Source organism: Arvicanthis niloticus, chromosome 15 (genome assembly GCF_011762505.2).
Source record: "Arvicanthis niloticus isolate mArvNil1 chromosome 15, mArvNil1.pat.X, whole genome shotgun sequence".
In the NCBI taxonomy this organism is placed as follows: Eukaryota; Metazoa; Chordata; class Mammalia; order Rodentia; family Muridae; genus Arvicanthis; species Arvicanthis niloticus.
The window spans coordinates 49,117,270-49,141,577 of NC_047672.1; the positions used below are offsets into that span (position 1 = coordinate 49,117,270).

The 24,308-nt window shown below is 36.7% G+C and overlaps 1 protein-coding gene across 4 annotated transcripts in view; it reads right to left on the minus strand.

Moving 5' to 3' along the window:
- Phf14 (PHD finger protein 14) overlaps positions 1-24,308 on the minus strand; it is a 199,169-nt gene that overhangs the window by 27,579 nt on the left and 147,282 nt on the right. For 3 of the 4 annotated variants that reach the window (XM_034519006.2, XM_034519005.2, XM_076913693.1), the window contains one exon: positions 11,502-11,706. The exons of the other annotated variant lie outside the window; for it this stretch is intronic. In XM_034519006.2, the coding sequence (XP_034374897.1) occupies positions 11,632-11,706 (75 nt within the window). In that variant the 3' untranslated portion in view covers positions 11,502-11,631. Of the gene's footprint in view, positions 1-11,501; positions 11,707-24,308 lie in introns of those variants that run through there. 4 annotated transcript variants of the gene reach the window in all.

Here is a 24,308-nt window from a genome sequence, read left to right on the forward strand (position 1 = left end):
TCTTGGATTCAGAAAAGCGAATTACCTTCTAGCCTTTGCAGCCCTTGCCTTTGTCTATTGTCATTCTGTTTGTTTCTTTGAAACACGACTCATTCACTACTCCTTCTGTCTGAAACAGAAAACGTGCCTTCAAAGCCGACTCAAGTGGGTTTTTTTTTTTTTTTTTTTTTTTTTTTTTTTGAGATCCTTGTCCCAAAGCCTAAGCTTATTTAGCTTTCCCACTCCACTCTCTTCTGCAGCCTCATTTATCAACCTCTACTAGAACATTTAATCACCATGACTTCATTCTCTTTGTATGCCTGCATCAAGACTACACTGAGAACCAAGGCAGCCTATCACAGAGTGTAGCTCACAGTTGGGGATGTTTGATGAACAAATTAAGGAACCATTATTGATATTTGAGCAGAATCTCATAACTGTGAATGGTATAATTGGGTAAGCAGTATTAAAGCCACAGTAGATATACAGAATGAGCATGGGTGCACAGGGTGATGTGTCAGTAAAGGAAGGACAACTGGCAGATCTTACAAAATTAAGGCCTTTTTTGAGTATATCTGATGGGACAGGACAGGCTGTTATGTTACATTGTTCATGGTTTTTCTCTCCAGATCTTGATGGTGAGACCATATTGCCAAAACCACCATATTCTTGAATCATAGAATATGGAAAAACAATCAAGCTAGTGCTGGCTTGAAACCTTCATTCCCACTGGCCAGTTTTCATGGTGTCAGTATTTGCTATTCATGCTACCAGAGGAGAAAAGTGATACTCAGATGGGAATGCTGCAAGGTACAATAATGATTGGTCTGGCAATGCTCAGTGGTGCAATAATAGTACAAACATCATGGGAGTCATTAATCATTTTCTGATTGCATTTAAGTCCTATTTCACAAGATGACACCAATATCTGGTACCATTATCTGACCAAAAACCTTTGGATAGACAGGAGATAGCCTTAAGGGAATACTTATTGCTTTTATTCTGATAAATGGACACAGTATGGAACTAACTTAGGCCTAATGACCTACCATAGGTCAACATTTCAATCTTTGCTTGAAAAGCATCTTTTATGGTCTTTCCTCTACCAAGGCCTAGGGACTATGTATAAGATGAGGCAGAAAGCATGAAAGAGCTCAATGTGGTACGTGATTAAAAGGGAATAGTGTCTTCTGGATACATCATGGCTGCTACACACAGAGAACTCACATTATGAACTCAAAGAGGTGAAAGCATGCACAAGATATGTGCAAGCCTGAGGTAGATCAAATACCAGCATAAAGTTAGAAATTGGGCATGAAATGCCAACCATTGCCTTGGAATAACTGGCAACTACTAACTGGTAGAAGAGGGAAGAATGATTTCCCTGAGAGTGTAGCCTTTGGTGCATCATCCATGATCCAATGGGAGCCCACAGATGTAAGAAGAATATTTGGTCAGCACAAAAGTGATCTTTGGTGTTTACAAATATGAAAAAGCACAAAGTGATCAAACATGTTCTATGAAACTCTCAACTAATAAAAAATTAAAGATACGTGAGGTAGTCAAGCTCGAGGACAGAATCATGGTGTTGAAAGATTGTTTTGTTCAATAGGATAAAGATTCAGTCTTCCTGATGAGGACATGATACAAAAGTATCAGACAACAATATGCAAAACTGGAATTATAAGTATCAAGCAAGAATTTACTTTTCTCCCTCAGGAGCTAGGGTGTAAGAAGAAAGAAGAAATGTCTAAAGACCCTGAAGACCAACATTGTACCAGGAAGTTTTCATGAGACTATTCTTGACTTTTAGAATTAGATTCAATAAAATAATAAAAGCCAAATCAATGAAGCCTAATAAGATAGCCTTGAAAGAATGTACTCCCCAGGAGAAAATATCATAACCCCAAACAGATGTTCCTTTTGTCCTTTTGTTAATTTAATTTTACCAGCAAAATAACATTTTGAAGGCATTAGTGTTATCCCTTCTTAGTGTAATTCTAAAGCTAGTTCAGTTCAACAAGACTTTGTAAGCTGAAATATATTCATGATTTATAGTTCTGACTAGTTCTGTATTTCTGCTCAAGGTACAAAAATACAAATATGAACCTGGAGTCTAGCTATTTATGCTTTACATATAATTACCATTAAGAATCAAAAATAAATATCTTCTTACATCTAAATACATTTAAAGCTGAAATAATATCAACAATTGCTTAGTCTCACTCTGGAATACACAAGAATTTATTGTACTCTTTCTTGTCTCATTTGTGCCTGAGAGTGTCAATAATAGTAAACGGGAGAGGGAATAGTAAAATTACAGCTAAAACATCTTAGATGCTTTAAACAAATTTAAGAACACAGCTTACAGAACTGATTTTCTTAATCACAGACTTTCACTGCCTAATAAAAAAGAGCACTACCATTTCCAAATAATAGGTTTCTTCCTGCAGAGCTCTTTATTCATTATGTGAGGCAGATGGCAGGCTCCTGTAGAGGTAGCTGCCTTTATGATACAGTAGGTCCTTCGGACCAAGCTCCCTTGCTCATTGTCCTGAGGTCTGACTGTCCTGAAGAAGTTCATCTATCCTTAAAAGCAATGATAATCTCATGTCTCCTTTAGATCAGGCTCTGCCCCAAATAGTAAGAGTCAGAATTGCCCGGCTACCTTTTCTGATCTCCAAGTGTCAACAGTGAAAGCTACCACATGCATGCTTATAAGGGCGTCTGATCTGATCCAATTATCAATTGTTTCTAGAAGCTGTCTCTTTTACTAATCTGTGGCTTGAACAGCATGAATATGAAAGTGGTGGTTTCATTTCACTCCACTGACAGTGGCAGGGAAAGCAGGGCCTTATTCTCTAGAGTGAGCTATTTAGCATGCTGAAGGTGTAAATGGAAGATGTAAAAGTGACAAAGGCAACCTTGTAAACATTAATGTGATGTTGGCTGTGATATTACGAGCCTAATGAAATCTTCTGCACACAAGAACACATAGGTGTCATGCTGGGAAACCAATGGTCTAACTCTCATCTTGACTGCAGGCAAAATATATCTCATCAAAGCTATAAATTTCATGAGTGTGCTCCCAAATTTAAAGCCCTTAAGGAGAATGGGTTTCATGGCTCAGTAGTTTTAAAGGGCTGATCTTATTTGGCTTTGTAACTAGAAAATTAAGAGTTTTCTAAAAACAAATCAGAATTATACCACAGCTACTTGAGATTTCACACTGTTGCTTTAAGTGCTTGACTTCCTCTGCAGATAACAAAGTCACGGATTCCACATCGCATTCACAACGGGACAACATTTATTACCTGCTATGATTGCTCAGTAGTCTGGAATGAAGAACAAATTTGCTCATTCATGGCTATGTAAAAATTGTAATGGAAAATGGAGCAGTTTTCTAATCAACTTTCACAAGTGAGAGTGAACCTTATTTAGTTTGGTACCAGGAGGAAGTTGCCTTAGTCCCAAGCAGTATCAGAACTCTGTCAAGAGAAACCTGTACAGGCCTTAAGGAACCACAGGCACTGACTGGAGAGATGGCAAATAAAATCAATTTGTTGCTTCTTTTTCAGCAGGTTCTGCAGTATATTTGTGATAACTACGTAAAACTTTTGAAGGAGAAAGTCTCCTTTTTATGAGTTGTTCATATCCAATTTAAAAAAATAACAAACACTTATTGCAACAAGAAAAACAAGACAAAATATATTGTAGGTAGGAAAACAGATACATTAAAAGCTCTTGCTTAGAGGAAAAACGATTAATGATTGTTTTGCAAAAGAATACACATGCAAAACAAATAATATAATATTCAAATAAAATTTTATTACGTTTCTAAAGGTATTAGAGGAGCAGAACTACTGACCCCACCCCATTTCATCTGTAGGTTCAGAAAGCTACCAGGGGAAGTTACTGCCCTCTGGAGTAGAAATCAGACTCAAGGCAGGCCATGCCAAATCAAACAACAGGGTACACATATCTGCTGTCCCCTCTCTTCACTTTCTAATGCCAAGGAAGGTGGATAACATTCACTGAAATACATAGCCATACTTCAGTTAAAAACCAGAATATGGGATCATTAAAAAAGCTGTGGGTCTATTGAACATTTTCAAATAAGCTACAACACTGCTTTGTGCATGTTAAAATTCGTAGTTCTTTTGTGTACTGTTTAGATTTCAATGTAAATTTTCATAGTAGCTATGTAGTAATTACTTTTTTACACTGTTGTTAACAGCTATAAGAATTAGACCCTAACTTTGTGAATCGCATTACATGCTGAAAGGAATACCCAGTTCAAAGTGTGACTTATCGCTGAATAGGAACAATAATTGGCTCCAGAGTGTGGCCATTATGAATAAGATAAGTTACAAATATTCTAAACAAACCTTTGAGTGAGCATGTTTTCATCTCCCTTATATAGACTCTTGTGGTAGTAGCATTACTAAGCCGTGTACTAAGGGTTTGGCTAACTTTATGAAAGATCCTTTAATTCTTTTTTGAAATGATATTGTATTTTTACATCTCCAACAATATATGGAATTTTCAGAGTTTTTCTGTATCTTTCTAAGATTTGCTTTTAGACTTAGAATTACAGTCCAAAACCACTGTTCAGGAGCATGTAAATTCAAATTTCCTAGTAGTCACAGATTAAAAAATAAAAACTTAATTAAATCTATTCAAGAAGGCATTTCAATACATAATTCAAATCCAAGTTATTGTGATATTGCTATTACTTTCATTACAGTTCCAAAATTTGGTACCACATCTTAAAATGAAGTAGCTCCAATTCATCTGTTCAATAGGTAACACAGTCACTCATATGCAGAGCTTGGTGAACATATAGTTGTAACTTGTTTTAATTAACTTTTTTATAATTACTAATAATGTTTTATTTTGTGTGCTTTTTGACTATTTGTATTTCTACTATTTTATGTCTGTTTAAATGTCAGTCAACAGATAGATGGACAAATTGTGGTATATTCACACAATGAGGTCATATTTTTCAGTTAGTAGGAATAAACTACAGACCATTTCAAAAATACTCTCCTGATAGACTGAATTTGATCCCAAAAAGCCACATGATGGTAAGAACTAACTCAGGAAAGTTGCCCTCTGGCTTCTACATATACACATACACCTAAATAAATAAATAAATAAATAAATAAATGTTAAAAACTTGTTTAACAACATGTACCCATAATTTAGGATAGTGAATGTTAGAGTAAAAGTTCTTAAATTTCCCTTCCGAAATTTCTTCACTCTCCTGAGTGAAGGCAGTGAGATTATTTATCTTGTGATTTGACGATGTGGAATTTTACATCAGGCAAACCTCAAGAAGAAGGTAGGGTTAGTGAAGATCTTTTTGCAATCTGCAGGTTGCTGTTCTGTCCTATTGACAGTGTCCTTCGCCTTACAGAAGCTTTTCAGTTTCATGAGGTCCCATTTGTCTATGGTTGATCTTCGAGCCTGAGCCATTGGTGTTCTGTTCAAAAAGTTTGCACCTGTGTCAATGAGCTTTAAGTTGAAGTCCTTGATCCACTTGGACTTGAGCTTTGTCCAAGGTGATAAAAAAACAAACAAAGAAACAAAAGAAAAAGAAGATAAATCAAGGAAAGTAACAAGGCTGCGTGACTTCAAAACTACAAGAAAGGACATTTTGAGCGGTGGAGATGTTCTGTGGATTGGAACAGAGATCACATGGTGTAAGGGCTCATTTCAGTGACATGACAAGGTCTAGAGTCAATAGGAAGATACACCTCTGGGCTCTTCTATGATGGCATTTCCAGGAGGGATTAACTAAATGATGTTACACTCTTCCTCAGAGGTAGCAACATCCAGTGGGAAGCTCACATACAACGATATGAGAGGGAAAAGCAACTGCCTGCTGGTCTTTGCTCCTCCGAGTCCATTGTTGCTGTGATGTGCTCTACTGACTCAGACTCCAGCTTATTTGGCTTTCCAATGATAACTGAATACGAGCAGCTTTCCAGGAATCTTCCAGGCTCCCACCATTGCTTTGGAACTGCTGAGACATTCAGCTTCAAGGTCCAAAGAGCTACCGGCTTATTTTTTTCATTGTGCAGCCAGCCATTGTCTGGCTACTCAGTCCCTACAGTGTAGGCAAATCTATACCTATAAATCTCCCTGTCTTTAGCTCCTGTGGAGAATCCTGTGCAATACCCATGTTCCCGGAGTGACTGAGTTGCACATTTGAATGGGTGTTTAATATAAATGTATTCAGTGGAATTTATTAGAGGTAAGGAGAATACCCGAGAGTAGCATCCACTGTTATTCCCCACTGAAGACCAGAGAAAACAGCATGGCACATAGGCGATTTTACTAAAGTTTTGTTGAATGGATTTAAGAACTTGTATTTAGCAGCTTCCATTTGCCAGTCAGCTGTGTGGTGTAACATCCCTGCCTGCTTCTGCTGTTTATAGCCTAGACCTAAGTAAGGAGTGTAAACTAAACACAGTTGAGGGGGAAAAAAATGCTATTTTGGTTTGTGATAGAGAAAGACTAATAAAAACTTGTTTTATGTTTAAATTCTTGGAGGTTATGAAGAAATATAAGTCAGAAGCTAACATAACACAGTTCGTTTCTATGAACTGTAGGCTAGGTTTACACGCATCAAGAAGTATAAAGCAAGCTGTGTTCTCCAGACATCAGTAGGCTTAGGCTACCTCAGGGTCGAGGTACTTATCTTGGTACTGGCTAAGAAATGAGCTAAGTAACAGGGGTAAAGGAATAATGAAAACAGGAAGATTTCATTATACAGTGGATACCCTGTAGAAGTTAACTTATAGACCAACTAGCAACCTTTATGAAGACTTTCTGTAAATATAAAGAATCTATGTAGCTACAGATACTGTTAAAACATTCCTTAACACAACCCAAATAAGTTAGGCAGAGAATGCCTTATGGGAAAGGAATTCAACTGTACTGAACTTTAATCTAGAAATTCTAGTCATACCAAACTGAAAAAATAAACTTCTTGTGTTTTAACAAATGCACCCTCTGGTTATTTTGTTATGGCAGGCTGGCCTAGTATGTGCTACAATCTATAGTGTGAAAATATATAACATGCAAATAAAGCGATTAATGACAGTCACATATTTTGTGGCATTATGAGACTTACATATGAGGCTGGGAAGAAGGCTCAGCACTTAAGAACTTATATTGAGGATTCAAGTTTGGTTCCTAGCACCCATGTTGGGCAGTACACAACTGCCTCTAGCTTCAGGCCCAGAGAATTTGATACCTCTGCAGTTATTGCATACAGGAACACAAATCCCCATGCAGAGCATGCACACACACACACACACACACACACACACACACACACAAATTTCAAAAATAGGTAAATCTTAAAAAGAAAGCCCACATATTTTAACATAAAATATACAAAAGCTTTAAGCTTCTGACTAATTCAGACACACTTCTTTTCTGAAGGGAAACTTAAGACTTTTACTCTAACATTCACTATCTTAAATTATGGGTACATGTTGTTAAACACATTTTTAACCTTTATTTATTTATTTATTTATTTATTTATTTATTTATTTATTTGGGTGTATGTGTATATGCGGAAGCCAGAGGGTAACTTTCCTGAGTTAGTTCTTACAATCATGTGGCTCCTCAGGATCAAATTCAGGCTGTCAGGCTTAACAGCAAACAACCTTTCTCATTATACCATCTTGCCGGTGCATTGAAAACTTTTTTTTTAAAGGGACATCATACCTCTTTTTGAACAACAGTATCAGTTAAGTACAAGTACTGACTATATCCCCATAGTGGCTTTCACTGAGCCTCCCACACTCACTGCTCATTTTAGAAATGCAGGCATCAATAGAGCAGATGGCAACATACAAAATGGAACCAACCACTTGCTTTAAAAAAAAATGGACAAAGATCCTCTGGGATGTCATAGACAAACAACAATTTGTTTTCATAGCTGGTCCATTACAAGCAGCACTCTATTCTCGAGTATAAAGAATGTAGTTATGCCATTTCCTCGATTTCACTTAAACCAAAGTCCAAGATGAGTAACAGTGGCTCAGGAGAGATGGTGCCAAGATTAAGAGTGTATACTGAAGGAAGACCAAGTGTGGATGCCTCGGTCCTACTTAGAAGGAGTAACAAAATACTCAAGGGAGCAAATATGGAGTCAAAATGTGGGAAAGAAACTGGAGGAGGGGCCGTCTGGAGACCATCCCACCTGGGTATCCATCCCATGTGCAGTCACCAAAGGTAGATGCTGATGTGGATGTCAGGAAGTGCATGCTGACAAGAGCCTGATATAGCTGTCTCCTTAGAGGTCTGCCAGAGTCTGACACATTCAGAGGCAGATGCTCACAGCTAACCGCTGATCTGATCAAGGGGTTCCCAATGGAGAAGTTAGAGAGAAGACTGAAGGAGCTGAAAGTGTTTGTGGCCCCATGAGGAGAGCAACAATACCAACCAACCAGAGCTCCCCAGGGTCTAAACCACCAGCCTGGAAGCACATAGGGAGGGACCCATGATTCCATCTGTTTATCTAGGGGAAGATGGCCTTGTTGGGCATAGGTGGGTGAAGAGATCCTTGGTCCCATGAAGGCTGAACACTGAGTGTGTGGGGGAATTCAAGGGTAGGGAGGTGGGAGTAGGTGGGGGTACATCCTCATAGAAGCAGGAGGAGGGGGGATGGGATAGGAGGATCCTGGGTGGTGGGGAGAATGGGGTAAGGGGATAAAATCTGAAATGTAAATATAATATCCAATAAAAAATACATTGGAGTAAAAAAAAGAGAGTGTATACTGTTCTTGTAGAAGGTAAAGAGTTTGATTCCTAATACCCACTTGGTCAGCTCACTACTGTAACTAGCTCCATAGGTTCTGGCCTCTCTGGCTCCAAAGGCTCCGGTACTCAAGTGTACCTCTCCATATACAGACACAATTCAAAATAATAAAAACAAATCTAAAAATAATAAAAACACTAAAATGTTAGTGTAGAGAATTACAGGTGAAGTAGGATAAAAAGTACAGATCAAAAGAAATATATTAGTGGCTATTATGTAAGGATTGTGATATTTTTGGGGCAAGCCTCTTTTCATTTAAACTATTGCTGCTAAACACAAAGTACACAGCTTTTGTTTGATCATTTCTCTTAAGGTGCACATTGCTCATTATTAAAACATGAAAAGCAACATCATCAATCTCATATTCATAGGCACGACTGTATGCATAACCCAGAACATGTAATGTGGCTGCTAAGGTATGGAACACCTATCATTACCTTTCAAAGTGATGGCCAAACATAGTGGCACATACCTTTGATGTCAATACTCCAGACACAGGAGGATCTCTCTATGTTCAAGTCCAGCCTGGTATACATAAGTTCCAGAACAGCCAGGACTATACAGAGACCCCGATTCAAAACAAAAGCAAAAACAAACAAACAAAAGAACAAACAAAAACAAAAAAACAACTACCACCACCAAAAACCTGATAACATACCAATCTGTGTAAATATGGCTGTTCTGAAATAGATCCATGAAGCAAAAAATGTCACAGTGACTTTTGAAATTGCTTAGGGCAAAACCCCTGTGCAGACTCTGAACTGCTTTCTCAGCCTTTCCTTTGGCCCAGTCCAGAATTCCCTCAGGGAGTGTGTTTTATAAGTTTGAGCTCCTTTCCTGATTTCCAGTCAGATTAGAGGCTATTCTTCAATAAACTTGTTTGGCCTACTTGCAGTTTTCTCTATTTCAGCCTACGGTATCAACTGCCAGCACATCCTATTGTCACACATTTAGTGAGCTTGTCAGATGCAAGTGGTAAAAATACGACTCCAGGGAAACATGCTGATTTCATTTTAACGGAGAGGATGTTGCATGTTGCATTCTCCTGTAAGCTCCCTCAAAGTTCTAACCCATATTTTAAGCAACTCTGCCTTCAATAATCAAACAAAGACATCTGCCAGAACTGTGGTTCTACAAACTGTAACTAGAGTCATTCCCAGTCCTAGAGTTGGCAAATCCCAGCTCAGAAGTCAGAAGCAAGGAGGATACAATGGCTTTAACACACTAATAAAAATGAAGGGCAGAAAGAGTTTGGAAAATGTATAAGCCAAAGAAGCATATAGAATGTTTCTGTTTTTAAATAGCTAAGAGAAGCATGTGTGGACAGATACATAGGTTCTTATAAACTAGTTTTAGAAAGGTTGTGTGTGTCCGTGTGCATGCTTGCATGTGTGTCCATGATCAGAGGTGTCTACAGAGGCCAAAAGTATTGCTAGATCTTCTGGGGCTGTCACTGTATGATTTAAGTGCTAGAAGCAAAATTTCAGTCGTCGTCGTTGTCGTCGTCCTCCCCTTCTTCTATATTTTAGTATAGAATAGAGTTTATTCAGGGTATGGCCTGACTCACTACAAAAAGGGCTGCTTGCCCCTCCTCTCTTGCCCCGTCCTCTCTTGCTCTTCCTCTTCCCTTCAAAAACTCCAGTCTTCTATAAGCAGTAAGCATTCTTAACCATTGAGTCACCTCTCCAGTCCTCTTATTGAAATATATTATGGGTTAAAAAATCATGGCATTCTCTCTGCTACCAAGGATTGTCAAATTATTTTTCATCCTTTCTGCAAACATGGAGTATCACGTGACCGTATTTCCTGTGGCATTGGCTGGTTTTCGGTTTTTGCATGCATGAGTATTTCCTATTTTCTTTTTAATTATGTTCGTGGTCCCAGTTAGTTTTACTATCAATCTGACACAAACCGACACTCTCCTAACTGAGGGATCCTTATCTAAGAAACTACACAAACCACACAGGCATGTGGCTGTATCTGTGAGAGGTATCTTGACTGACAGCGGTGGGCTCAGCCCATCTTTGGGTAGCACTCTTCCTAGGCAGCTGTGCCCAGGTTGTATAAGGAAGCTAGCCAGTTAGCCATGTTCCTCCATGGCTTCCTGAGACCTGGAAGTATAAGTTGAAGTGAATCCTTCTGTCCCCAAGGTTGCTTTTAGTTATGGTGTTTATCATAAGAACAGAAAAGCAAACCAGAATACTGGGTTTTCCTTATATTGGTAACTGGAACTTTGTATCTTCCTTTTGGAAGATAACAAGTGAATATAGTAAAAAGAATGAAAATAAAAATGATTTACGTATTCCCAGAGGTTTCTTTTAGGCCATATAGATACAAGACAACAACAAAACCCTTTTCTACTTAGGTCCCAGGACAAAGAAAATCTTGTTTCTGTATTTTTGACAATTTCTTTCTTTTAAAAAACATTTGAGAGGCTGTTATGGTAGCTGACATCTCTTTTTTAGTCTGTGGACAACCTGGTTTACATAGGTTCCTTTAGGTCCACAAGAGTACACAATGAAACCCTGTCTCAAGAGAACAAAAACTGAAACAAAATAAATCCCACTATCAACAACAAAGCCACAAAGCCAAAACAATACAGAAACCAAAACATATTCTGATGGTGTCTGGTCTTTAAATCAAAGTTGAATTGTTTAAAAAAATCTGAATTTCAAATCCAAGCTCCTATTTCAAGGACTTTATTGAGAAGAGTTTTGTAAATTAGATTTTACAATTAACGTTTTACAAATTAGAAATGTTATCTGCCTCAGCATAAGTTGTAAATGCTTCAGAACACACTAGACAATCCTTCTTTATTTCTTTGGATTTTTCTGCTCCATGCTGAGCTCCTGAGATGCATTTTTCTTTTCAGCTTCATTTTCATCTTCCTGCAAAATAAATTTTAGCAAACATTAAACCCTAAATTTCAGAGTTTTCAGCTCGACTCACATTTAACAGTATCTTAAAAGCAAAACAATGCACGATTCTGATTCTAGAATAAGGAAATGATTCTATAATTATAAAATTCCTCCTGTTTAATTATATTACATGGAATTTTCTTCTAAATGTTGATTAAAAGCAACCAATTTTTCAAGGCTCCCGAGTGACTTTCTGAACACCTACTACTGAAAAGTGCTCTCTGTAGCGGGGACCAGATAGCCTTTACTTTGCTCTTTGATAAAAAACAATAAATTTAACTTGTGAGACACTTTATGTGCTCCAGCATGGCATTTTGGTCTCATCTAGCATACTTTCTTGACAGGTCTGTCAATTTTTCAATTACTTGTACCACCATATGTTATCTGAAGATCAGTCAGTTCTAAAATAGGAAACATGGGCATGTCATGCTGTAGAACACTTACAATCTTCTAGTTTCGATTCTAAGCGGTGGCCTCATAATTCACAACAGTTTCCCATGGCACATGGTGGATAATGAAGTGACATCATAATGTCTGCTACCAGAGGAATGAAATGTACCTTGTGCTTAATATTAAATGCTGACCTTCAAAGCATAAATAATAAGCATCTGGAAAAATATTTCATCCTATATTTGGCAATCTATCTTATTACATATATCCCTTCAACAATATCCAAGTACCAAGTAGCCTTGCTTTCCTGTTATTCCTGATTTATCAATATGATCTTCCACTTTTTATTAACTGAAATAGGTACTTCCTAAAACATTATTAAGTTAATTAAAGCATAGGCAGAAATTGTCAAGTATCTTTACATAAAGTTAATACCAGTTATCTCCAAAAATATCATTCTGTACCTCTGTATTGTACAAAACCAAGTTTAAATGAATTACATAACTGTCCAGTTTTCCTTAGTGTTAATGCAAATCAGGTCTGTGTAATTGCCTTTGATGGAAAAAACAAAAACAAACAGGCAACAACGAATCCCTTTTCTACAATCAGTAAAATGAAGAAAGTATCCTTGTCTCTAACCTCCATAACAGTTTTGATTTAGACTGTATCAATATTAGGAAATTAGAAATTGTTATGAATATTACTAATTATTCTGAAGCTTTATAGATACATCAGATATCAGATGGGATTTTAGTATCATCTTGGCAGTACAACTTTGCCTATTTTTTCCAACAACTACTACTGTAAGTCACTTTAACTTCCATTTAACTTATCTCTACTGAGTAGAATACTTTCCACCAACAGACATCTGAAGAGGTATTAGTAAATACACAAGAGTTTCTAAGGAATTACATTTTAGTCACAACCTATTCAAAATAAAATGTTCATTTTCTATCTTCCACTGCCTTCTACTAGTGAGACAGTGTCAGTACAGAAAACCCCTCAGTAAAGAGCCATGGTGGATTGAATGAGAATGCCCATCAAAAGCTGAAACAAAATGTTTGACTACTTGGTCTCAGTTGGTGGAAATGTGTGGAAAAGATTGGCAAGTGTGGTACCCTTAGAAGTGTGGTACTGGGGACAGCTTTGTGGACCAAGATGCTAATTCTCAGTTCTTCCTGCCAGCAGGCCTTGGTTCTGCTATCACACATTCCATGTTTCTAAAACCATAGTTCTAAAGCCCAATTAAATACTTGCCATTGTCAGTGGCCTTGATCATGGCATTTTATCACAGCAATAGAAATGTAACTAAGACAGTAAATTTTGTTAGGTAGCACCAAATTTGTCAAGATGCTTTTCAAACAAGGCCTTCCTTTTTATATTATATTCCTACTGTCTAAATGGGTACAATTAGCATACAACTGGAGTCTACTCAATGTTTTCTGAATTCTATGAAATATTGGAGTTTAAGAACAAGAGTTGCATGTAAACAAATACACACTTAAAAAAGGCACACTGTCATTTCTTATTCAGCAGACATGCTTCCAGTAATCTTGATTTACAGTAACAACATTGATAAGGAAAGAAAAAATGTGTGAAGCAGTATGTGCCAAAACGGCCACATATTTTAGTTTTATTTCTTTTACTTTTAGGTGAATGAGTATTTGTCTACAATTACAGATGTGTACCACATCCATTTCTGTGTCTATGGAATACAGAAGAGGGTATTAATTTTCCTGAAACTAAAATTTTAGGTGGTTCTCAACCACTATGTAGGTGCTAACAGAACTGGGTTTCTCTACAAGAGCAAGAGGTGCCCTCAACCACTGAGCCATGTCTCCAGCCTCAATAGAGCCACTTAAAATGCATATCCTTTAAGTCGTGGTAAACAGACAAAGCCTTTATTATCTGCACAGCCTACTAAGTGTGCAGGCTAATATTACTTCATTAATAAACTGTATCTAACTTTATCTCGCAATTTTAACTACTTTAACTCAAAGTACAAATGTAAAGGGGCTGTAGAAACTGTCAGTGCTTAAGACCACTGGCTGCTCCTCCAGAGAACTAGGATCAATTCCCCAGCATCCTCATGGAGGCTCACAACCTTCTGTAACCCCAGTTTCAGGGGCTCCATCTGTTGCTGTCTTTTGGTCTCTGTGGGCAACACTTGCACACACTCTCTCCTTCCTCTCTCTCTCTCTCTCTCTCTCTCTCTCTCTCTCTCTCTCTCTCTCTCTCTCTCACACACACACACACACACACACACACACACACACGAGGCAAAAAAATGCCACACACATAAAAAAATTAAAAATACTGATGTATCGATGTGATAATAAGCCTGGGAAGCCTAAGGTCTAGGAAGTGTCTATATATTTTGCTTTTTTATCTTTAATAACAGGAGAATGCTGCTAAGTAAAATAAAAGTTTGCAACTTCCATTAAGTTATAAATAATTTAGTATATGTAACAAGTAAGAGAAACAAGTGTGGAAGCTAACGCATCAACATGACAGCAGTCTTCTGTGGCTGACTTCCTAATCAGGAAGCATGCTTATAAAGTCATGTCTCTTGTAGCTCTGCCTCCTCTTAGGCAAATACATACTGTCCTGGCTTTTTAAAAAATTATTATTCTTCTCAAGATTTGTCCTTAAAAATTTGCCTTTTTACATCTTAGATCACTTATATAACCATCAAAGACTATCTATTATTTTATATGACTGCAGCTGTGACTTAGAAATAGCAAGAGATTACAGAAAGGAGTAAAAGACTATCCAGTCTAATTGCTGGGATATAACACTGAAATTGCTATAACATGACAGTATAAAAATAATTGTAATAGATTTTACCTTAAAAAAAAAATCATTCCAGCCTGATCCCATAAAGCTCTGATGGACTGTCCTTTGGAAGTGTATATGTAACATTGTAGGCCAATTTTATAAGAACTTTATATACAGTTTAGGATTAACCAACTCCTTCAGGCAACTGATTGAACATTTTTAACAAGTAAGAGCCCAGCAAGTGAAGTTGCGAGGAGAGGAGGAGGCTTTCGGCACAGCCTCTTTACTACCGGATAGCAAGTGTGAGTTGGCAATGCCTCTGATGGCAGGGGTTTCACTCTGCTGAGCTAAGACATCTGTTTGTTTCCCAGTGAAAGAAGACCTCTGCTACATGGGTCATTTTCTTAGTGACAGTCCTGACAAGCTTGACATTTGTTTCATGAAGAATCCCTGAAGCAACCATCAAGAAAACATACCCTTTGGGGTACTGGAATACATACAGGCATGTTCTTAATGCTTAAGCTTGTTATTCAAACTCCAGAAACCATATTGATTCCAAGTGATCTTGTACTTCTTTTACTCAGACAGGGTGGGCAGTTATATGACAGTAACACCCATAACTCCTAATGACTAAATGTGCTTCAGGAGCCTCCTTGTTAGTTATTTATTTATTACACTGACAGTATGACAAAGAGCAGAGACATTATTTCTAGGCACACAAGGACATGTAATAATGGTCTAATACTCTAGGTGGCAGAGAATGAAGAGTTATTAGGAAAGATAAATAAGAATAAACACTTGTCTTGTTTGTCAAATGAAAATCCTTACTACTGCACAGAAGTTGTAAGATTTCCTTTAAATGAATTTTAGCTTGTGCCACTAATTTGGGACAAAGACTCCTTCTATTTCCCCTTACTGACTAATGCATTTTTCTTTTGATAATAGCTCAAATACTTAATGTTAGTGAATAAAACCTATCCATTTTCTTTTGTTTTAAGCAAAAACCAACTCCATGCAATGGCAAATTATTTTAAAATCTGAGTATTTCACAGCTCAGGTAGTTTGTGGACTCAAGCTATGGTGTACAAATAAAGACATTAGGCTTACCTTGTAAACTGTTATGTTTTAAGGGATTTCTTTTAAAGGCAAGATCATAAAAAGGCACACAATTTCCTTTTGATTCTTTACATAAGTTTAAAACCAAAAACTCAGTAAATACCATATCAGTCACATGTTCAAGATTAACATTACCTGTAATACTTAGCATCACTAGAGCCAATAAGGGCCCATCACCTGTATCCTGTAGTCTTTCCTTGAGCTACTCATGGGAAAGCATACAGCAGGTATTCTATAAAAGAACTCAATGATAGTCTGCAAAAATGCCAAGGTCAGGGATGACTAAAGTTGAAACTGTCACAATTGGAGAAGGTTGGGGTAGCACGATCATTTAATGCAGTCTAGAATAGTGGACCATAAAAGACTATTGGGAAAACTGAAGACTTTGATAATATACACAAGGTGGTCAATAAAAATCATCTGGTAACACTTTATTATATACTGGTTATACAAGATGGAAACAGTACAGTCAACTCGACAGAGGGAGCTAGAAATTATCTATCCTGTTATCTGTAAGCTTAAAATTGTTTCAAAATAAAAACACATATATTAAATAAATGGCTACTTGTTCTAAATTGTATTCAATTGGTTTTCTATATAAAAATAAAATATATAAAACATATGGAAAAGATTTTACAAGGAAAAATACAAAACAAAAAAATCCAAAAAATGAAGATGCCCATACCTCTATAGTTAAAGAAACATTTTCTTCCTATGGCTCTCTATAAAATTCCTTCACTAAGGGCCTGAATAGTTAAGTGATATTATTATTTTATTGCCAATGAGATTCTGAATTTTCTTATATTTCCACTGTGAGCAAAGGCTACTTTACTAACTATAAAACATGTCTTTTATTGAGTCCTTTTATAGTTTGACTGTACAAACTATTTCTATAAATAAGTGAGTAAAATCTGGATCTACATTTACAAACGGAGTGAAATCAGTTGCTTTTACTTTTCCTGACCATGTTATTTTCAGAGAGGACGCTTGTTGCTACTGCAGTTAAGCAAACTGGGGTGTAGATAAGCAGTAACTGGAAATGTTTCTATTTTCTTTAAAATTTTTAATATAATATGTCTTTGACATGTCAGAGAAGGAATAGTTATTGAAATAGAATTTAAATTTGCCATTACAAATATGCATATGTTTTAATAATATTTTTAGAGAAGTAAGTTGTGTATTTTTTAAAGACACTATTATAAAAGTTTTCAGTCAGGTAGAAGGAGGAGCATCAACCTCTTCAAAAATAAAACTTCTTTCTGGCTGCTCGGTGCAGAGCATTCAGGCCTGAAACCGCTTACACACAAGCAAAAACAGATGCAGCAAGTTATATCTATGTATATTTATACACATACATGTGCATGTGGAACAACACTAATTAAAAGTAAACAAGGCTATCAACTTGAGAGCCGGGGGCCCTGGGAAGTGCTAAAAGCAGGGCTGGAGGGGAGGCAGGAATGGGAGAAAGCACTGCAGAGGTATTTAATTAAAAACATATTTTTAAAAAGTTTACAGTTGGGCTGGAGAGATGGCTCAACAGTTAAGAGCACTGACAGCTCTTCCAGAGGTCATGAGTTCAATTCCCAGCAACAACATGGTGGCTCACAAGCATCCGTTATAGGATCTGAAGCCCTCTTCTGGTGTGTCTGAAGACAGTGACGGCATACTCACATAATAAATATTCATAATAAATAAATAAATAAATAAATAAATAAATAAATCTTCTTAAAAAGTTTGCAGTCATAGAAGAGGTGTGCTTCAACCTGCACCCAAACACCACTTTCTGTTAATTTTACTGATTGTGATGATGATGATGATGGCATGTATGTGTCTGACACTGGAGCACACATTAGCTTTAACTCTTAGCAGTGTTTAAGAGCATGCTTTACTATAGACAGCACGCTATGCTGCACAATGAGGAGAAATGTATCCTAATAACTGGAAAAATACTGATGATAATGAAAATGTTTCAGGCAAAATGAGCACACCACATACTTCAGACTAAATTAATTGGAGTTTTTAATGCTTCACAATTCCACCGTAATTCTTTGAATGGTGCATTTACTTCATAGTCATAAACACTTGGGTCATTAAGTAAAGTGTAAAACGTGTGTAATGTGCTACATTTAACAACCTTTGGCCCTTTTCCTGTACTTCTGCATACAGCTTTCCAATGCACTGAATAAGCAATTGAGAATTCTAATTACATTTCCTGACTTTGCATATTTGAGATTCTTATTTCACTCCATACAAAGGCAATTAATCTACCATTTTACAACTGAATTCCAACTTTAGTGGGCTATCGTAGACACTGAAGTGAACTTACAAGAAATGCTTAATTAAACTTACTGTAAAAAGTATATGGGTTTTTCTTATGACAGAGTTGCATACTTAATTAAAAATCCTAGGAATACAGAATAAAAGTAAAGTGACATTGGATTCTCTAGTAAAAGTCAGGTTAACTACACATATCATTAGGTGAATGGAGGCCTAGGCTACTGCTCAGTAGTAGAGCTCTTGTCTAGCAAGCAGGATCTCATGGTTCCATCCCTAAGAATGTCAGAAATAGATGGCAGTATTTTACTTTTGTTTTTCATTTATTCAAACAAAAGATAGTAAAAGCAATCTCTATTTTACTCAAGCTCACAAAAGTATAGCCTTCATTTTAGCAACATGTCAAACAGAGAGAGAAGTAGTGCCTAGGTAAGGACAAAACAAAGAAAGGCTCTAAATGACAGTGGCCACATCACAGACTTTACAAACTGCTAAGTTACATCTGCCCAAAGCTACAAAATCATCACAACTTTAATAATATGAACTTATAGTACTTACATTTTTGAGAAATTCATACATGAGTGCCATATCTGTATTATTTTTACCTGTTCCTCTCACCCCTCCAAATACTCCCATGTTCTCCCCAATTTCATCTCAAATTCATGCTGTCTTCTATAAAATTATTATTATTAGTCACATGTCCTCCAGAGAGACAGAGAAAGAAGGAGAGAGAGAGAGAAATACAGGCAGACAGACAGACAGAGAAGGTCAGTCTACTTAGTAGCCTTGCTTAGGTGTATGTATGTTTAGAGCTAAGCTACTTCAATATTTTAAGTTCCTTATATACTGTTATCTATGGAAGCCAGACAATTATGAATATTTTGTGATAATTCTGATGATAAGGTACAACATAGTAAGTCATTAAATACTCAATAATTAATTTTTCAATTTAAAAATTCCTAAGTAATCTCAATTCAGAATTCCTTCAGTATACAGTGTCTTTATTAAAGTTTTAATTTACTCACTGCAAAAACAACATCAGACTGAAAGAGAGTTTTAGGATAATTGAATTATAACTACGATATGTATGGAGAACCTCTTTTACTTTTTTACATTCCTCCTTGGTCACCAAGTCATTAAAGCTAAAATGTTTCTAAGGCTGTTTATTAACAAGAGTGTGACATCAATTTCTTTACTAAATTTAAACTGTCTAGAGACTTAAAATAAAACAACTCTTTGGACTGTCTCCCAAATATAAAGGATTTGGAACTTCTTTTTAAAAAGGCACAATGATAACTTCATAGGGGAAAAGCCTCACAAGCACCATGCCAACTGATATATATCAGGTTAGCATCAGCAGAAATCCATGCTGACATATTCCAATGTCACATCCTGAGAGTTATGGTAACACAGGCCAGAAACTTTTGATTAATACACAACTTGCCTAATCATAAGGACATACTAGAAAAATTCAAACGGAAGCCAGGAGGTGGTGGAAAGTGTCTTTAATCCCAGCACTCGGGAGACCGAAGCAAGTGGATCAAGCAAGTGAGTTCAAGGCCAACCTGGTATGCAGATCAAGTTCCAGGACAGCCAGAGCTACACAGAGATATCCTTTCTTTAAAAACAAAACAAACAAACAAACAAACAAAAAAACCCAAAGGAATAAAAAAAGCTGCACTGGAAAGACGTTGTATAAAATAACCAAGTGCCAATCATTACCAATGGAACAAAACTAACAACACTCAACTATGAAACCAAAAAGAGCCTTGACTGAGTTATTCCAGAGAAGACACAGAGGCAGCAATGGCAACATCTAGTAAATGCCAATGTTTCCTTCCGAGAACCGGCTAAAGTTTCTTTTTGTTTTAAGGCTGGTAACTCCTCTGTAAGTTGTTAATGGAAAAAGGAACCAGGCAAGAGCACACCAGCTTTCTATCACTTTGACAACTCCTTTATAATCTAAAGTCATCTTGACACAAACATTAAGGCAAATGAACAGCAAACACCCTAAAGTAAAGATACTTCGTTCTTAAGTGCTATGTAGTTACAACTGAAATAATACCCACGGCCATTCCTTCTTGACAGGCCCATGCCCACATAGGTGCATCTTACATTTTCCTTGTCCCTCTTTCTTTATAGTAACTCCTGTGCTTAATTAATATCTGTACTTACAATGTCTTCACAGAACTGTTGACTCTGCCTCAAAGACAATTCAGAAGTATTCAGGTATAAATACCAGAGGTTAGGTGTCTCCACAGTGTTATTGATAGCTCATTACAGACCCTACACTATAAACCAGTATTTACTGCCTGCCAGAAAACTAAAGTTACTGAGAAATATTTCACCAATGAAACTCATGTCATGTATTTTTTTTTTAGTTTGTATTGTTTAAGAACCATTAGAACATGATTTAACTGTTTTGTGACAAATGTAACTGTAAATGCTGTAATGATTTGGAATACAATCAGTTTTTATTCTCAACTATATTTTCATTTGCTAGCAGACATTCTCATTAATAACAACAGTTTACTTTAATACTTTGAATCAGGTATTTCAAAATGTCTACTATACAGAGAAAAAGAGACATTTTGACTTAAACACAATAACAACCTCTGCATTATTTGAAAATGTCGGGAACCTACTTCTAAAGAACCATCCTCTCTTTTGCTACTGGTGACTTATAGACAAGTGTCTATTGATTAAACAAGGTTCTTATTTTGGAAGAATCTGGAATGTATTTTGACCCCAAGGCATTGTGTAGAGGAAGTCTACTTTTTAATGATTAATACTGTACAAAGCTGGGCTATGGCACCAGACACTTTCTTCTCTTCAAAGTTAGGTTTCTTGCATCTTCACGACGAGTCATTTCTCAATCTAACATAAACTGCTCTTTTATTAAGACTAACTCCACATAAAGGGCTAAATCTTTAGAAATAAACTTATTAGAAACCAAATTATAAAAACCTTTCTCTCAAATAATCTGACTAAACTCTCTCAAATAGACTTACTTCAACTTGAGTGCTATTTTCCCCAGAGTGAGCCCATTAATCTTCATTGTTTTATTAGAAATTAATAGTTCATTAGATTTCCAAGTAATATATTTCCTATGGCACATTAACTTTTTATAGAACAAAAAGATATTTTATTTACTTCAAAAAAATTTAAGTACTTCATAAAAATCACATGCAAAAGCAAAATTCTCTATCGTGGTAGTTTATTATCAGGAACAAACATATATTATATGCTTATTTCCTGAATTTGCCGATTATCTCTTGGCTATTGAGTAGCTTTAAAATTAAATTTAAGACCATTTGCTTTAAGTTATTACTATAATGAACTCATCTACTCATATGTATTTAAACGATTCCCAAATGTAGGACAGTTGGCAAGATTCAAATCACTTATAAAGCTTATATGACAATGCATCATTTAACCAATGGTCTCTTTAAGCAGCTAATGGTTCTATTGATATAATGTACTTCTCAGTGTTTTACAATCTAGAATATGAGACTATGACAATATTATTCCATATAATGAAATTTCAAATATCCCATTTAAAAAGAAAGATATGTAAGCTATGCATACAACCATCCTTGATCAAATCAAATAACTATGTGATAGCACTCTATTGAACTTAAAAAAAAAAAAAGTCACTCCTGTATAGTCCCTGCCACATGAGGCTTATAATCTGTTGAAACAATAGATTATTCAAAGTACTAAATCACTGAAATTGTGTTATGCAAAATACCAGAAAAATAAAGAACCATTTAACTTTCAGGAAAAAATTCTAGAGGAAATATCCTGTCATAATCCTGTTTAAATGATTTTTATTCCTCACATCCAGGCATTTGAATACTTCTCCAGTTAACTATTTGGGACATGTGGCCTTTTACTAATGCTATTTTAAGCTCTCCCCCCAACCCGACCCATTTGGTGTTTGTTCTATGGGCACGCAGCTGGTCCTCTAGTCACCATGCCTGCCTGTTCCCATGCTTCCCAGCCATGATGATGAAGAACTCGTACCTCTGGAACTATAATCCCCAAAGAAAACCCTTCCCAAGTTGTCTTGGTCATGGGTTTTGCCATAACCACAGACATCTAAGACAGAAGTTGGTCCTAGTAGTGTGCTACTGTGACAGACCTGATCATTATGGTTTTTGGAGGAACATGGAAGATGCTAAAAGTTCTGACTTGTGTTAGTACAGTGGTTGTTCTGCATACTGTAAATAGAGGTTAGTGGGTCATGAAGACAGGAATTCTGAAAGCTATGGAAATTGCAGAGGCTCAGCTTCAATGGCTTAGAGGTTAATCTAAGCAACCACCTTGGGGACCATACTTGTGATATTTTGGTCAAAAGGTGGCTGCTTTCTGGTTTTGTCCTAAAAACTTGCTTGAGGCTAAATGTAAAGGTAGTGGGCTAATTTCTTTGGCAGAAAGATTTCAAGACAGCCTAATACTGACTGTCACATGATTATTATCACACTTGAGCAGACCTATAATGAAAAAAAGCAGCTGGGGAAGAAGAAATTAAAACCACACAGTTTGAAGAGAAAAAGAGCACCACAGCCAAGGTTTACCCTGAAAGAAATAAAAACAAAGGGCAACTGTGCTCTTTAAATATTTATGAAAACTTTGATAAACATCTTAATTATCTTTGTAGCTTTTCCAACCACCGTGCTTTTCCTTTTTAGCAGCACTGTATTTTAATATAGTGAAACTATACACAGGACTGAGCATCATGTGTTCTATGCTTTCTCCTACCATGTATGGTTTAATTTATACTCAATGGCACACTAAGAACAACAATAACAAACAAAACACTATGACAACATACTACCATGGGAGTTAGGTGAATGTGGCTTCTTTTTTTTCTCTTAAGGCATCTTACTGTGTCCGATTGCCCTCATTTCCTCATGGTGACATGAAACGGTACAATGTCTGTGTGATGAGTGAATGGAGGTAATAGCACACTGACTGTCTTTCAAGCAGTATTAGGCTACAATTGAAAGGCCACGTGTACCTTGAACACAAGCTCCCGTGCCACTGGGACCATAGATCTGCTAACTTTGATAAAGGATGCTAATGAATGGGGACCTACACACTGTGCACACAGTAGACACAGAAATCATTCACAGTCTAGGAAGGAAAGAGCAAGACTACATCTGATATTCAGAACAGCATGAAGCAGAAAACTGAAGAACTTTATTTCTCAAACTTTCCATTTTGTATTTTTAGACACTGTGTGACTGAAAGCAAAGAAAGTAACACTGGCAACAAGGGGAAATACAGTTTTGATGACAGTCAGGATTTGTTGTAGCACAGTTCTTTTTTTATTTTTAAACTGGATATTTTATTTACATTACAGATGTTATGCCCTTTCCCCATTTTCCCCTACCCAGAAACCTCTCATCCCATACCCCTCAATCCTGCTTCTATGAGAATGTGCCCTCACTCACCCACCCACTCCCACCTCTCTGTCCTTGAATTCCCCACACTGGGGCATCCAGCCTTCAAAGGGACCAAGGATCTACTCTCCCACCTATGCCCAACAAGGCCATCCTCCCCTACATACATAGCTGGAGCCATGGGTCCATCCCTATGTGATTTACAAAGTGCCTGTACAAGTTTGGGATCCCAGCAGCCATGGAGGAGTGTTCTCGCTCCACATCCTCACCAACATGTGCTATCACTTGAGTTTTTGATCTTAGCCATTCTTACCAGTGTTAGAATGGAATCTGAGTTCTTTTGATTTACATTTTCCTGAAGATTAGGGACTTTACACATTTCTTTAAGTCTCTGCTATTCTAGTTCCCTCTGTTGAGAATTCTGTTTAGCTCTTTACCCCATTTCTTAATTGGGTTATTTGGGTTACTGGTATCTAACTTCTTGAGTTCTTTATAAATTTTGGATATTAGCCCTCTGTCAGATGTAGGGTTGGTAAAGACATTTGCTCAACTACATTCACAGCATTTTTATTCATAATAGCAAGAAACTGGAATCAACTAAAATGT